At 44.9% G+C, this 16,548-nt stretch overlaps 1 protein-coding gene across 3 annotated transcripts in view; it reads right to left on the reverse strand.

Annotated features, from left to right (window-relative positions):
* CAMSAP1 (calmodulin regulated spectrin-associated protein 1) overlaps positions 1-16,548 on the reverse strand; it is a 73,107-nt gene that overhangs the window by 29,754 nt on the left and 26,805 nt on the right. For all 3 annotated transcript variants that reach the window (XM_011985066.1, XM_011985064.1, XM_011985067.1), the window contains 2 exons: positions 11,049-11,188; positions 10,865-10,961 (listed from right to left, as the gene is read on the reverse strand). In XM_011985066.1, coding sequence (XP_011840456.1) covers positions 10,865-10,961; positions 11,049-11,188 — 237 coding nt within the window. The remainder of the gene's footprint in view (positions 1-10,864; positions 10,962-11,048; positions 11,189-16,548) is intronic.

Genomic DNA, 16,548 nt, shown 5'->3' on the forward strand with positions numbered 1-16,548 from the left:
TCTACTGGTTCTACAGACACACGTCATCACGCACTTTCTACCCATTCTACAGACACACATCATCACATACTTTCTACCCCGTTCTACAGACACACATCAACATGCACTTTCTACCCGTTCTACAGCCACACATCAACCCGCACCTTCTACCCATTCTACAGACACACATTCTATAGACACACATCAAGCACTTTCTGCCCGTTCCACAGACACACGTCATCACACACTTTCTACCATTCTGTAGCCACACGTCACCACGTACCTTCTCCCCTGTTTTACAGACACACGTCACCACGCAGTTTCTACCCATTCTGCAGAGGCATGTCACCGCACACTTTATAGCCGTTCTGCAGACACACATCATCACACACTTTCTACCCGTTCTGCAGACACACATCATCACACACTTTCTATCTACCCGCTCTGCAGACACACATCACCACACACTTTCTACTCGGTTCGGCTCCCTTCAGTTGTGCTACCCTACGAACCTATCTGCCTTTCCTGAGGAAACTGATTTGTCCTTCCCATACAAGCTTCTTCTCTCCCTGCCTCTTCCTGCTGATGCAGGGTGTATGAGTCCCTATTTCTAGTTATTCAGCAATTCACTGCTTCTGTGCCCGCCACATGCATATGAATAGCTGTGAGACTGTTTGTGTCTGTATTTCCTCCCAACAATGCCGTCTCTGGGACCAGCAACACTAAGGTGAGCATGCATGGCAATGGTTCCCCAGTCATTCCCAGAGGGACCACCAGCTACGTTCACAGATGAGTATGCACTGGGAAAGGGAGAGGACATCACACCCCACGGCCTTACAGGTATCAGTGAAGGGAGAACACGCCACAGGAGTCTCTGGCAAGTCAGGTGGGAGAGCACGACGCAAGATTCTGGGACTCTAGAGCCACAGAGAATCACATGACATTAACAACAGCCCCTGATGTGCACAGGGCACTGCACGCCTGCTGACAGTGTGTTCAGAACTGCCCATCACAAGCTGGGTTCTGCCACTCACTCCAGGGCATAAGACCGAGTGCACCAGTAAGATGGGGTTGTGCCTTGGGACCGAGCCTGCACGAGCCGCCACCAGGGCACCAGCAGCCCACCAAACTCCTCTCTACAGCCACACAAGGGCCCCTGACGACCACAGATGGAAAAGGGGAAAGCCTGGGTATGGTTAACAGTGGGTCAACTGGGAATGCAGACAAACTCTGCCATCAGCCACTCTCAGGCCAGGACAACAAGCGCACACATGAAACAGCCAGAGGTAGGCAGGTATGGAGACTAAGAGCACAGACTACCACCTGCCAAGACCAGTGCTGACTCCTAATATGGCATCGTCCTTGAGAAGACCAGCCAATCACTTGACAGCAAGGTAACTACAATAGACCCCTTGCAGCCTGGAAGGGCCAGCAATTCACTTTTCCAAGAGCAGACCTGCATTCTGCATCTGAGTGTTGGTTTCTCCTGGCCATAGGGCTTCAGCAGGCACCACTACCCAACAGCTGGCAGTAGGACCCACTGCACAGGGCCCCACGTAATACTGTATCAGACCAGAGACACTCCCCAGCCTCGGAGGTACAGAGCAGGCCCAGGACTACTAGACACCCCCTCCCCGACTATGTCTCGTCCCAGAGTGAAGTGAAGCTACAGCTGCTTCCTAGCATTCCTGACTCCTCATTCCTAAGGACCAGCAGGCAAGAAGAGGAGCCCCGCAGGAAGAACAGGGCTCCAGTCACGACTCACGATGGGGTCCGATGGGACGAGGCCTTTCCCACAAGGCAGAACGGGTGAAACTGCTCTGTAAGCAGCAGGAAAAACAAGACTTCCTTCTTAAGCTGGACACGATTATGAAAAAGGTGAAGAAAGGCAGGAGGAAGGCGGCTGGCAAGATCAAACAGCTCAATCTGCTGCTCCCAACGAGACCAACACAGAAGACGAGTGATTTCTCCATTTCCAGCTGAGGTACCCGGCTCATTTCACTGGGGCTGATTAGACAGTAGGTACAGCCCACTGAGGGCAAAGCCAAAGCAGGGTGGGGAATCACTTCACCCAGGAAGCACAGTGGGTCGGGGAACTCCCTCCTCCAGCCAAGGGAAGCCGTGAGGAATGGTGCATTCTGGTCCAAATACTATGCTTTTCCCACAGTCTTCGCAACCCGCAGACCAGGAGATTCCCTCAGGTGCCTACACCACCAGGGCTGTGGGTTTCCAGCACAAAACTGGGCGGCCATTCGGGCAGACACCGAGCTAGCTGCAGGAGTTTTTTTTCATACCCCAGTGGCACCTGGAAAGTCAGCGAGGCAGAACTGTTCACTCCCCTGGAAAGGGTGCTGAAGCCAGGGAGCCAAGTGGTCTAGCTCAGTGGATCCAACCCCCACAGAGCCCAGCAAGCTAAGATCCACTGGCTTGAAATTCTCGCTGCCAGTACAGCAGTCTGAAGTCTACCCGGGGTGCTCGAGCTTGGTGGGAGGAGGGACATCCACCATTACTGAGGATTGAGTAGGCGGTTTTTCCCCCACAGCGTAAACATTAAAGCCTCCAGGAAGTTCTAACTGGGTGGAGCCCTCCGCATCTCAGCAAAGCCGCTATAGCCAGACTGCCTCTCTAGATTCCTCCTCTCTGAGCAGGGCATCTCTGACAGAAAGGCAGCAGCCCCAGTCAGGGGCTTATACATAAAACTCCCATCTCCCTGGGACAGAGCACCTGGGGGAAGAGGCGGCTATGGGTGCAGCCTCAGCAGACTTAAACATCACTGCCTGCCGGCTCTGAAGAGAGCAGTAGATCTCCCAGCACAGCACTCGGGCTCTGCTAAGGGACAGACTGCCTCAAGTAGGTCCCTGATCCCCGTGGCTCTTGACTAGGAGACACCTCCCATCGGGGGTCAACAGACACCTCATACAGGAGAGCTCCGGCTGACACCTGGAGGGTACCCTTCTGGGACGAAGCTTCCAGAGGGAGGAACAGGCAGCAATCTTTGCTGTTCTGCAGCCTCTGCTGGTGATACCCAGGAAAACAGGGTTTGGAGTGGACCTCCAGCAAACTGCAGCAGACCTGCAGCAAAGGGACCTGACTTTTAGAAGGAAAACTAACAAACGGAAAGGAATAGCATCAACATCAACAAAAAGGATGTCCACACAAAAACCCCATCCGAAGGTCACCATCAAAAACCAAAGACAGATAAATCCACGAAGATGAGAAATAACCAGTGCAAAAAGGTTGAAAATTCCAAAAACCAGAACGCCTCTTCTCCTCCAAAGGATCACAACGCCTCGCCAGCAAGGGAACAAAGCTGGACAAAGAATGAGTTTGACAAATTGACAGAAGTAGGCTTCAGACGGTGGGTAATAACAAACTCCTCTGAGCTAAAGGAGCATGTTCTCACCCAATGCAAGGAAGCTAAGAACCTTGAAATAAGGTTAGAGGGATTGCAACTAGAATAACCAGTTTAGAGAAGAACATAAATGACCTGATGGAGCTGAGAAACACAGCACGAGAACTTCATGTAGCATACACAATTATCAATAGCCGAATCGATCAAGCAGAAGAAAGGATAGATTGAAGATCAACTTAATGAAATAAGGCATGAAGACAAGATTAGAGAAAAAAGAATGAAAAGGAACAAACAAAGCCTCCAAGAAATATGGGACTATGTGAAAAGACCAAACCTACATTTGACTGATGTACCTGAAAGTGATGGGGAGAATGGAACCAAGTTGGAAAACAAACTTCAGAATATTATCCAGGAGAATTTCCCCAACCTAGCAAGACAGGCCAACGTTCAAATTCAGGAAATACAGAGACCACCACAAAGATACTCCTCGAGAAGAGCAACCCCAAGACACATAATCGTCAGATTCACCAAGGTTGAAATGAAGGAAAGAACGTTAAGGGCAGCTAGACAGAAAGGTCGGGTTACCCACAAAGGGACACCCATCAGACAAACAGCAGATCTCTCTGCAGATACCCTAAAAGACAGAAGAGCGTGAGGGCCAATATTCAACATACTTAAAGAACATAATTTTCAACTCAGAATTTCATATCCAGCCAAACTAAGCTTCATAAGCGAAGGAGAAATAAAATCCTTTACAGAGAAGCAAATACTGAGAGATTTTGTCACCTCCAGGCCTTACAAGAGCTCCTAAAGGAAGCACTAAACATGGAAAGGAAAAACCGGTACCAGCCACTGCAAAAACATCCCAAACTGTAAAGACCATCGACACTATCTATGAATAAACTGCATCAACTAACAGGCAAAATAACCAGCTAGCATCATAATGACAGGATTGAATTCACACATAACAATATTAACCTTAAATGTAAACGGGCTAAATGCCCCAATTAAAAGACACAGACTGGGCTGGGCGTGGTGGCTCACACCTGTAATCCCAGCACCTTGGGAGGCTGTGGCAGGTGAATCACCTGAGGTTGGGAGTTCAAGACCAGCCTGATCAACATGGAGAAACCCCATCTCTACTAAAAATACAAAATTAGCCAGGCATGGTGGCACATGCCTGTAATCCCAGCTACTTGGGAGGCTGAGGCAGGAGAATCACTTGAACCCAGGAGGCGGAGGCTGCAGTGAGCCAAGACCACGCCATTGCACTCCAGCCTGGGAAACAAGAGCAAAACTCCACCTCAAAAAAATAAATAAATAAAAAGACAGATTGCAAATTGGGTAAAGAGTCAAGACCCATCAGTATGCTGTATTCCGGAGATCCATCTCATGTACAAAGATACACAAACACTCAAAATAAAGGGATGAAGGAATATTTACCAAGCAAATGGAAAGCAAAACAAAGGCAAGAGGTGCAATCCTAGTCTCTGATAAAACAGACTTTAAACCAACTAAGATCAAAAAAGACGAAGAAGGGTATTACATAATGGTAAAGGGATCAATGCAACAAGAAGAGTTAACTATCCTAAACATATATGCACCCAATACAGGAGCACCCAGATTCATAAAGCAAGTTCTTAGAGACCTAGAAAGAGACTTAGACTGCCACACAATAATACTGGGAGACTTTAACACCCCACTGTCAATACTAGACAAATCAACGAGACAGAAAATTAACAACGATATTCAGGACTTGAACTCAGTTCTGGACCAAGCAGATCTAATAGACATCTACAGAACTCTCCACCCCAAATCAACAGAATATACATTCTTCTCAGCACCACATAGCACTTATTCTAAAATTGACCACGTAATTGGAAGTAAAACACTCCTCAGCAAATGCCAAAGAACGGAAATCATAACGAACAGTCTCTCAGACCACGGTGCAATCAAATTAGAACTCAGGATGAAGAAACTCACTCAAAACCGCACAACTACATGGAAATCGAACAACCTGCTTCTGAATGACTACTGAGTAAATAACTAAATTAAGGCAGAAACAAAGAAGTTCTTTGAAACAAATGAGAACAAAGAGATAACGTACCAGAATCTCTGGGACACAGCTAAAGCAGTGTTTAGAGGGAAATATATAGCACTAAATGCCCATATCAGAAAGCTGGAAAGATCTGAAATCGACACCCAAACATCACAATTGAAAGAACTAGAGAAGCGAGAGCAAAGAAATTCAAAAGCTAGCAGAAGACAAGAAATAACTAGGATCAGAGCAGAACTGAAGGAGATAGAGACATGAAAAACCCTTAAAAAATGCAATGAATCCAGGAGCTGGTTTTTTGAATTAACAAACTAGACTGCTAGCCACACTAATGAAGAAGAAAAGAGAGAAGAGTCAAATAGACACACAAAAAAAATAATAAAGGGGATATCACCATTGATCCCACAGAAATACAAACTACCATCAGAGAATACTACAAACACCTCAGTGCAAATAAACTAGAAAATCTAGAAAAAACTGATAAATTCCTGGACACATATACCCTCCCAAGACTAAACCAGAAAAAGTCAAATCCCTGAAAAGACCAATAACAAGTTCTGAAATTAAGGCAGTAATTAATAGCCTACCAACCGAAAAAAGCCCAGGAACAGACGGATTCACAGCCGAATTCTACCAGAGGTACAAAGAGGAGCTGGTACCATTCCTTCTGAAACTATTTCAAACGATAGAAAAACAGGAAATCCTTCCTAACTCATTTTATGAGGCCAGCATCATCCTGATGCCAAACCCCGGCAGAGACACAACAACGAAAAAGAAAATTTCAGGCCAATATCTCTGATGAACATCGATGCAAAAATCCTCAATAAAATAACTGGCAAACCGAATCCAGCAGTAAATCAGAAATCTTATCCACCACGATCAAGTTGGCTTCATCCCTGATGCAGGGCTGGTTCAACATACACAAATCAATAAATGTAATCCATCACATAAACAGAGCCAATGACAAAAACCACATGATTATCTGAATAGACGAAGAAAAGGTCTTCAATAAAATTCAACACCACTTCATGCTAAAAACTCTCAATAAACTAGGTATTGATGGAACGTATCTCAAAATAGTAAGAACTATTTATGACGAACCCAGAGCCAACATCATACTGAATGGGCAAAAGCTGGAAGTATTCCCTTTGAAAACTGGTACCAGACAAGGAATGCCCTCTCTCACCACTCCTATTCAACACAGTATTGGAAGTTCTGGCCAGGGCAATCAGGTAAGAGAAAGAAATAAAGGGTATTCAGACAGGAAGAGAGGAAGTCAAGCCTCTGTTTGCAGATGACATGATCGTATATTTAGAAAACCCCATCGTCTCAACCCAAAATCTCCTTAAGCTGATAAGCAACTTCAGCAAGTCTCAGGATACAAAAATCAATGTGCAAAAATCACAAGCATTCCTATACACCAATAACAGATGAACAGAGAGCCAAATCATGAGTGAACTCCCATTCGCAACTGCTACAAAGACAATAAAATACCTAGGAATACAACTTACAAGGGATGTGAAGGACCTATCAAGGAGAACTACAAACCACTGCTCAAGGAAATAAGAGAGGACACAAACAAATGGAAAAACATTCCATGGTCATGGACAGAAAGAACCAATATTGTGAAAATGTCTATGCTGCCCAAAGTAATTTACAGATTCAATGCTATCCCCATCAAGCTACCATTGACTTTCTTCACAGAATTAGAAAAAACTACTTTAAATGTCATATGGAACCAAAAGAGAGCCCTCATAGCCAAGACAATCCTAAGGAAAAAGAACAAAGCTGGAGGCATCATGCTACCTGACTTCAAACTATACTACAAGGCTACAGTAACCAAAACAGCATGGTACTGATACCAAAACAGATATATAGACCAACGTAACAGAACAGAGGCCTCAGAAATAATGCCACACATCTACAATCATCTGATCTTTGACAAATCTGACAAAAACAAGCAACGGGGAAAGGATTCCCTATTTAATAAATGGTGTTGGGAAAACTGGCTAGCCATATGCAGAAAACTGATACTGGATCCCTTCCTTACAGCTTATACAAAAATTAAGTCAAGATGGATTAAAAACTTAATTAAATATAAAACCTAAAACCATAAAAAACCTAGAAGAAAACCTAGGCAATACCATTCAGGACACAGGCATGGGCAAAGACTTCAAGACTAAAACATCAAAAACAATGGCAACAAAAGCCAAAATTGACAAATGAATCTAATTAAACTAAAGAGCTTCTGCACAGCAAAAGAAACTAGCATCAGAGTGAACAGGCAACCTACAGAATGGGAGAAAATTTTTGCAATCTATCCATCTGACAAAGGGCTAATATCCAGAATCTACAAGGAACTTAAAACAAATCTACAAAAACAAACAAACAAACAACCCCATCAAAAAGTGGGCAAATGATCTGAATAGACACTTCTCAAAAGAAGACGTTTATGCGGCCAACGAACATAGGAAAAAAGTTCATCATCACTGGTCATTAGAGAAATGAAAATCAAAACCGCAATGAGATACTATCTCATGCCAGTTAGAAAGGCGATATTAAAAAGTCAGGAAACAACAGATGCTGGTGAGGCTGTGGAGAAATAGGAACACTTTTACACTGTTGGTGGGAGTGTAAATTAGTTCAACCATTGTGGAAGACACTGTGGCAATTCCTCAAGGATCTAGAAACTGAAATACCATTTGACCCAGCAATCTCATTACTGGGTATATACCCAAAGGATTATAAATCATCCTACTATAAAGACACATGCACACGTATGTTTACTGCAGCACTATTCATAATGGCAAAGACTTGGAACCAATCTAAATGCCCATCTGGATAAAGAAAATGTGGCACATACACACCATGGAATACTATGCAGCCACAAAAAAAAGGATGAGTTCATGTCCTTTGCAGGGACATGGATGAAGCTGGAAATCATCATTCTCAGCAAACTAACACAGGAACAGACAACCAAACACCACATGTTCTCACTCATAAGTGGGAGTTGAACAATGAGAACACATGGACACAGGGAGGGGAACATCACACACCGGGGCCTGTCAAGGGGTGGCGGGGGCTAGGAGAGGGAGAGCATTAGGAAAAATACCTAATGTAGATGGGTTGATGGGTGCAGCAAACCACCATGGCACGTGTATACCTAGGCAACCAACCTGTAGGTTCCACACAAGTATCCCAGAACAGGGGAGGGGAGGGGAAGAGGGGAAGAGAGGAGGGGGAAGAGAGGAGGGGGAAGGGAGGGGAGGCGGAGGAGGGGAGGAGTGAAGGGAAGCCAGAGAGCATGGAGCAGTGGAGACGGTGCGGCAGTCATGACAGCATCAAACGAGGAAAGCCTATTCTACCTTAAATTCAAGAAGGATAGAAACTAATCTGAAAACAGGCGTTAGCAATAGCCTTGACTTAGGGCTAACCTCAATGAAAATGAAGGAAGCAAGTTTAACAGCACTACAGTGTTTCCTGCTATAAGATGGAATTGTTATGGCAGAAGAAGAGTTGGGAAGGAAAGTTAGTCCAGGGATGAAAAATTAGTTCAAGGTCACCCATGAGGAAATGAGGTGACTTAAAAACATTCTAACAGCAAGGTAACCCAGTTCTAAGCTTTTTGCCATTACTCTTTCTTATTGTAAAATAGCACGCGTGCGCACACACACACACACACACACACACACACAGAGAGAGAGAGACAGAAACTGCATAAAACATACATAGAGCTTAACAAATAGTTATAAAGCAAACTCCAGGTAACCACCACTTGGGTCCAGAAGAAAGTCACCAGTCTGCCAAGAGCACCCAACATGCCCAATTAACCACTGCTTTTTACCCCCCTGTGCACGTGCACGCACACACACGCACACACACACCCCCTGGAAAACACAGTGGAGCTCTGCCTGCTCTCCAGCCTGTCCATGTGATTCTGTGCCTTCATTATCAGGAGAATCTTCCTTGCAGCTGCTCGTGGCTGTGGCTCACACATGCCCAGTGCTGTATAGCATCTTGTGGCATGGACATAGAACAATGCACCCCTCTGACTGCAGAGGCATATTTGGGAGCTTCTTTTTAGCTATTATGAGCAGAGCTGCTCTGAGCATCCTTTCCCTGTGTCCTGACGCACAAGTACCAAGTTTCCCTGGGGATACACCAGAGGAACTGGCTTGCTGAGCCAAAGGGCAGACAACCCACAGGACTGGGTAACACACTCAACAGCTTCAGAGGCTGCTCCAAGTAACACTCTTGCCAGCAGTGGTGAAAGGTGCACTCTCAGACACTATCCCATACCTGGTCCCGTTCTACCATTTTGCCACAAATAGATTGGGAGGATATATACACACACAGATGCTCCTCAGCTTACAGTGTGGTAATGACCCAATAAACCCATCGTAAAACGAAAACATCAGTGAGTAGAAAACACACTGAATACACTTAACCTAGCAAACATCACGGCTTAGCCTAGGCGCCTTCAGTGTGCTCAGAACACTGACATTAGCCTACAGCCAGGAGAAATCTAACACACAGCCTGTTTTAGAATAAAGTGCTGAGTATCTCGTGTAATTTACTGAATGCTGTACTGACAGTGAAAAACAAAATGCTCGTAGGACACGGGAGGCACGGTTTCCACTGAACACGCATCGCTTTTGGACCACTGTGAAGCTGAAAAATCTTAAGCATTATAAGCTGCAGGCCGTCTGGGTGTCATCTTTAATTTGCATATCCTTGATGATTGATGCTAAGCAGCGTTTCATAAATCAGTTAGGCACATGGGGTCCCACTCTCATCAAGTGTTTGTTCTTTTGCCTTTTTTTTCTGTTGGTTCTTCTTTTTTCTTATTGCTATGAGCGAGCTCTTTATATATTCTGGATCCTAGCTCTTTACTACATGCACTGCAAGTACCTTTTCCCCCTCTATGGTTATTAATAGTTGGATTTTTTTTTTAATTATCTTTATCATCTCTCAAGGAAAAGAAGGTACAAACTTTAACGTGGCTGAATGTGCAATCTTTTCCTTTGTGGCTAATACTTTCATATTCTTTGTAAGAAATAATTTCTTAATCCAAGGTTATAAAGATATTCTTCTATACTATCTTCTTAAAACTTTCCAGATTGTCAAGCCTGGCAGATTATTTTAATCTGTAGTAAACAGATTTTTTTCCAGTTTGTTCATTCTGGCGGTGAGAACAGCCATCCTGGAACTTTTAGAGTTGTGCAATTTTTAGAGCTGTGATTCGTAACTGAATAGTTCATCAAAATCACTTACAAAGTCTTTCCCCAAACTCTCAGGCCCATCCCTGGGATTCTGACTGCACAGGGCAACGCAAGGCCCACGGCTGTGCAGCTGTACAGAGCTCTTCCAAGAACTCTGCTGTGCGAGAAACAAGGACCCACTGGAGAGCACTTTCGGATACTCTATCTGGGCTCGCAAGGAAGCCGCTGCCAACCTGAGGAATGTCTGTCACTCACCGTCTTTCAGCTCCTGAACATCCCTGGGCTGAACAAAATCTGGCTTGACATTCTCAAACCACCAAAAGAGCTCCGCAATAAAAACCATAACATTCGGCTAAAAGACAAAAACAAAAAACCAAAGTATGGTAAGTAGTTATCCACACACGGTTTTAAAACTGCATGCCAAATAATTCGTTATTACCTTCAACACTAAGGGCGCATACAGCATATCTTCCAAGGTGAGATAAAAACATTTATTAAGATATTCATTGGAGAATTCTCTCAGAAGCCGAATATTATACAGGCTGTCAGCCATCGACGTTACCTCCTTTAAGCATATATCTAATAGACGAAAAGAAAATCACCATTTATTATAAAGGTATTCTGCTTCAAAAGAGAGAGAGAGAGAGAGAGAGAGAGAGAGAGAGGGAGAAGCATTCTGAACTGAAAACCATTTTATATAAAGGTAGTAATGAAGGTAATGACATTGAGAAATGTAGGCAGTATAGGATGTATAACAAATAACACTAAGTATAAAAAGAAAACAAGACAAGTCCAGGAACCTCTCAAGTCTGAATTTGATGGTGAACATCCAGAAAGCATAATAGAAATCGCTCAGATCTCAAGAGTGGGCGTCCAAAACAAACAGCAACAATCACCTTTCGGTTTACAGCAGAGCCCTGCTGCATGTAGCCAGTAAATGTTGAGCCAAGTTTCTTCCACCCATCAAAACCCTCTGTTTCCGTGTTTGTAAAGGGCAGGGGGAAGGGAAATGAATAAAATGTAAAGCATCAGGCTCATCCACGCCTACTCAGTGATAACACAGGAATGCGACTAATCACAAAGATCAAGGACGATGCATAGCCTAGCCCAGTCTCCTTCCAGGAAGAGGTGGAGACTGGTGGCTATAAGCATCTGCAGGGCAACTTTCCACTGCACACGACTTTGCAGACCCTCCATGGAGGAAGCGCCAGTACGGGCAACAAGTCACAGGACCAAAGAGAATGCCCCTCCCCAGTCTCGGCACCCTGGTGTGGACTCGGGCAGCCCTCCGATAAAGAGCCCTGCGGAGAGCAGGGTGCAGCTCAGGACTCCCTGGGAAGTGACTTGACTTTATTTTGCTTGTAAATATATACATAGTGAAAAAAAAAATTTTTCAGAAATAACTTTTTACATAAATTTTATTTCTAAGGAAAAAACCATTTTCAAGGCTTTAGAAGTGTGCACAAACTGGACCCACAGCATCCAGAGTCATTCATGAATTCTGTCCTCCTCGGTCACCTAAGCAGATTCATTCTCAAAAGAGACCTTTAAAGCTGAGGAACTGCGCACACTTACACCGCTAAGGATGTTTCCTTTGCCACGGTTCTGACCATCAAATGTTAATGTCTTATGGGCTTCAGATCTTTTCTTTTAGAAATAAAACAGCCGACATCATCTCCATCCCCAAAGGGAACCACTCTCCGAACGCTGCCGCGAACCCTTCCCACTCCTCCTGAGTATTCTACACTGTCTGCATCCACAAGTAACACAGTGTTGTCTCAGCCTTGAGAAACTTACATTAATGGTATCAAGCTATGCCTTATTTTAGCAGCCAGTTTTTCCCCCAAAACTCATGATGTTTGCAAACAGATCTATACTGACATGGGGAGATTTCCGTCACTCATCTTGACCGTTATGTGGTCCTCCATGATTTCTCACCATTATGACACATGCTGCCATCACAGCGTTTGCGTGTGCTGTCTATGCGTGTACAGACGGGTGTTGCCCAGGCACACTCCAAGAGGGTACTCACTGGGCCACGAGCTAGGCACGCCCTCCTGCGTCACCTCGCAGCGCCCTTCTGCGTGGTTGTGCCTAGCTCCAGTCCCATCAGCGGCACTCCATAGCTTGTCCCTTCCCACCTGCACCTCAGAATGACCGACCTGTCCATGTCTGCCAGGTGGAGGGCGTAAGCACCTCCTTCTCAAAGAGCATGCCTCTGACGACTGGTGTGTTTTACTTCTTCATGGTTACTGGCCATGAAGGGTCCTCTCCTGTGGGCCCTCCATATCGGCCTTGGGTTGTGCATCTTTTTCTTACCGATTCTGGAATCCTTTCTGGATTGTGATTATGAAAGGACTGGGTGACAGTCCTTCATCAGGCCACATGTGCTGCAAATATTTTCAATGGGTACAGTTTATCATTTCATTTTGTTTATGATGTGCTTTTGTCACAGGAAAGTTTTACATTTTAATATGATTGCATTTAACAATCTTTTCTATTTGTGCTTTTTATAATTTCGGCAATCCATCTCTACACGAATATCATAAAAGTATTTTCCTTTATCTTCTCAAAATTCTTAAATTTTACTTCTCAGGTTCGCATCTTTACTCCGAGGAAGGGGTGTTTCTGGCTCGGGTGGGGTGGGGTTTTACGGCACTTTCCCACAGAAACGTCAATGCCGCCATGTGCTTGGCCAGCCAGGGTGGCTCCCCTCGGTGAGGCTACCTCAAAGGCACCAGATTCCCTGCAAAGCATCTCTTTTCTCGGTTCTACATGTGGTTCATTCATCTGGTCCACGTGACTGTCCCGGAACCAAAACCACACTGTTTTTGGTAATGTCAAGTTAAGCAAAACTTGGTATTTTTAGGGCACATACCCCCGCACATTCTTATTCTACAAAACTACTCAGCTAAAATCTGGGACAATTTAAGCAACAAAATAAAAATGAAAGTAATGAATTATGACCTACTGAATAAAGTAAGATCCATGATGCCATCCGGATATAAACAAATACATGAATAAAGAAGCAAGCAAGCGGGGGAAATGCTGACAAGACGGGAAGACGCACTGAGGCTGGAAGCCATCCGCAGGTGGAGACCAGCAGGTGAGAATCTGATGAGAAACATGATATTCATAGTCCAAAGCCTCTCCCCACAAATTACTAATGCATTCTAAAGCAAAAACAGCAAGCTTAGAAGCGGGGAAGGCCAGCACATGCCACCTGCACCAAGGGTTGAAGCTAGAGTCACCAACACGGAGATGTCCCAGTACTATGCCCCTGAGGTGACACGCTGGGAGGACACACCGCAAGGAAACTCCAGACAAACACACCAAGGGCCACTACTCACAACCTTACTCTTCGAAAACATCAAGAGTCAAGAGAGGTAAAGGCTGGAAACGACTCCAGATGAAGGGAAACTATGAGGGGACGCTGGGCCAAGCAGGTGCTCCTGGGTAGCTGAGCGAGTCTGGACCAGGCTGGGGATCTGTGTGCCAATGTTAGCTTTCCCAACTTTTGCTGTGTTACTCTCAAATGGTTGAGAGAGAAAAGAATAACACAATCCAAGAGAATTTCTGCATTGCCTTGTTAATATCTGTGAAGACAAAAGTATTCACTGGACTGGCAACAAGTTTTCAGAACAATCTGGAGAAAACACAAGTTTTAATACGGACTGGGGATCTAAGAACACTTGTTTCAGTCTTCTCCCAAGAGAAATACAAAAGCGTATGGATTTTCCTCGCCTCTTTTCTGCTGCACTCACTCCCAAGTGCCTCCCAGTTCTCACATGACAAGAGAATGCTCATACGGAGTGGGCACTGAAGTGCAGGGCAGCCCTGGCTACGGCTCCCGCTACCTGCCCCCTGCCAGGCTCGGAGAACCCGCTCTGTCAGGACACAAAGGCACTGCTGCTCCTGGGCCTTCACTGGAACTGCACCTGCCACGGGTGGGGTCAAAAGTCTATGAGGTCCCATCACGTCCCTACAAGGCCCAGAGCCACCATCAGAAGGGGGCGGTGACTGCCCACAAGTCACTGCCACAGAAATGTGTTCAATTTGTTCTAACATTTTACATAGGATTTTCAATCTATACGAACATAGAAAGCCAGCCTAGAATCTCCTCTCATAGTCTACTTGGTGTCAGGGAATAATCCCCCGCTTTCGGGCCACTCCATCTTTTCCTATTATCTAGGACAGGGGACATAACACAGGAGCTGACAATTCCTTGAGAGTCTGGGAAATGCCCCAGGAAGAAGCTGGTCCCTGTGGATGCATTTGTTGACTCCTGAGTCCGTTTTCTTTGTAGTTATAGGTCTATTTAGACTGCCCACCACTTTTGGCTTCAAAGAAGATTGCCCATTTTGTCTAACATTTCAAACACATATGGCACACAAATATTCTCAGTATTTTTATTTTAGTAGCTGCTATACATGTATTCTTGATCAATCTTTCCAGATTATCTATTTTGTTAATTCTTTAAAACAATAAGCTTTTAGTTTTACATATTCTCTAGAACTTTGGAATTTTTTCTACTTTATTCACTTTTTGCTGTTAAATTTGCCAAAACTTTTTTTTTTTTTTTTTTTGAGAGCAGGTCTCACTCTGTCATCTGGAGTGCAGTGGTACAATCACAGCTCATTGTGGCCTCAGCCTCCTGAGCTCAAGTGATCCTCCTGTCTCAGCCTCCTGAGTACCTGGGACTACAGGTGCACGTCACCAGGCCAAGCTAACTTTTTAATTTTTGGGGTCTCATTATGTTGCCCAGGCTGGTCTTGAACTCACTGCCTCAGCCTCCCAAAGTGCTAGAATTACAGGCATGAGCCACCACATCGAGCAAATCTGCCAATTTTTTTTTAACTTTTATTTTAGGTTTGGGAGGGTACATATGAAGGCTTGTTACATAGGTAACCTCACGTCACAGGGGTTTGTTGTACAAATTATTTCATCACCCACGAATTAAGTCCAGTACCCAACAGTTATCTTTTCTGCTCCTCTCCCACCTCCCACCCTCCACCCTCAAGGAGATCCCGGTGTCTTGTGTTTCCTTCTTTGTGTTCTTAAGTTCTTATCATTTAGCTCCCATTGTTTTTACTGAGACAGAGCCTCACTCTGTCACCCAGGCTGGAGTACAGTGGCATGATGTCAGCTCACTGCAACCTCCACCTCCCGGGTTCAAGCAATTTTCCTGCCTCAGCTTCCCGAGTAGCTGAGACTACACGCGTGCATCACCACGCCCAGCTAATTTTTGTATTTTTAGTAGAGACGGGTTTCACCATGTTGGCCAGGCTGGTCTCGAACTCCTGACCTCTGGTGATCCGCCCACCTTGGCCTCCCAAGTGCTGGGATTACAGGCGTGAGTGACTGCGCCTGGCCTTAGCTCCCACTTCTTAAGTGAGAACATGCAGTACTTGGTTTTCTGTTCCTCTGTTAGTTTGCTAAGGATAATGGCTTCCAGCTCCATCCACATTCCTGCAAAAAACATGATCACAATCTTTTCTATCGCTGCATGGCAAAATTTTAAAATTTTTATTTTACTTTAAGAAGCTGGCTGGGCTCATGCCTATAATCCCAGAACTTTGGGAGGCCAAGGCTCCCGGGAAGACCACCTGAAGTCAGGAGTTCGAGACCAGTCTGGCCAACATGGTGAAATCCCATCTCTACTAAAAATATTTAAAAATTGGCCGGGTGTGATGGTGCGCGACTGTAGTCCCAGCTACTTGGGAGGCTGAGACACAAGAATTGCTTGAATCTGGGTGGTGACAGAGGTTGCAGTGAGCAGAGATCGGGCCACTGCACTCCAGCCTGGGCAACCAAGCAAGATTTCATCTCAATTTAAAAAAAAAAAAAAAAAAAAGTCAAACCATTTGTTTTGAAAAGCTTAAGAGAAATAGGTCTCTGCCTATATTAGTCCATTTTCACACTGCTGATAAAGACATACC

The sequence above is a fragment of the Mandrillus leucophaeus genome, unplaced genomic scaffold (genome assembly GCF_000951045.1).
Source record: "Mandrillus leucophaeus isolate KB7577 unplaced genomic scaffold, Mleu.le_1.0 Scaffold28, whole genome shotgun sequence".
NCBI lineage: Eukaryota > Metazoa > Chordata > Mammalia > Primates > Cercopithecidae > Mandrillus > Mandrillus leucophaeus.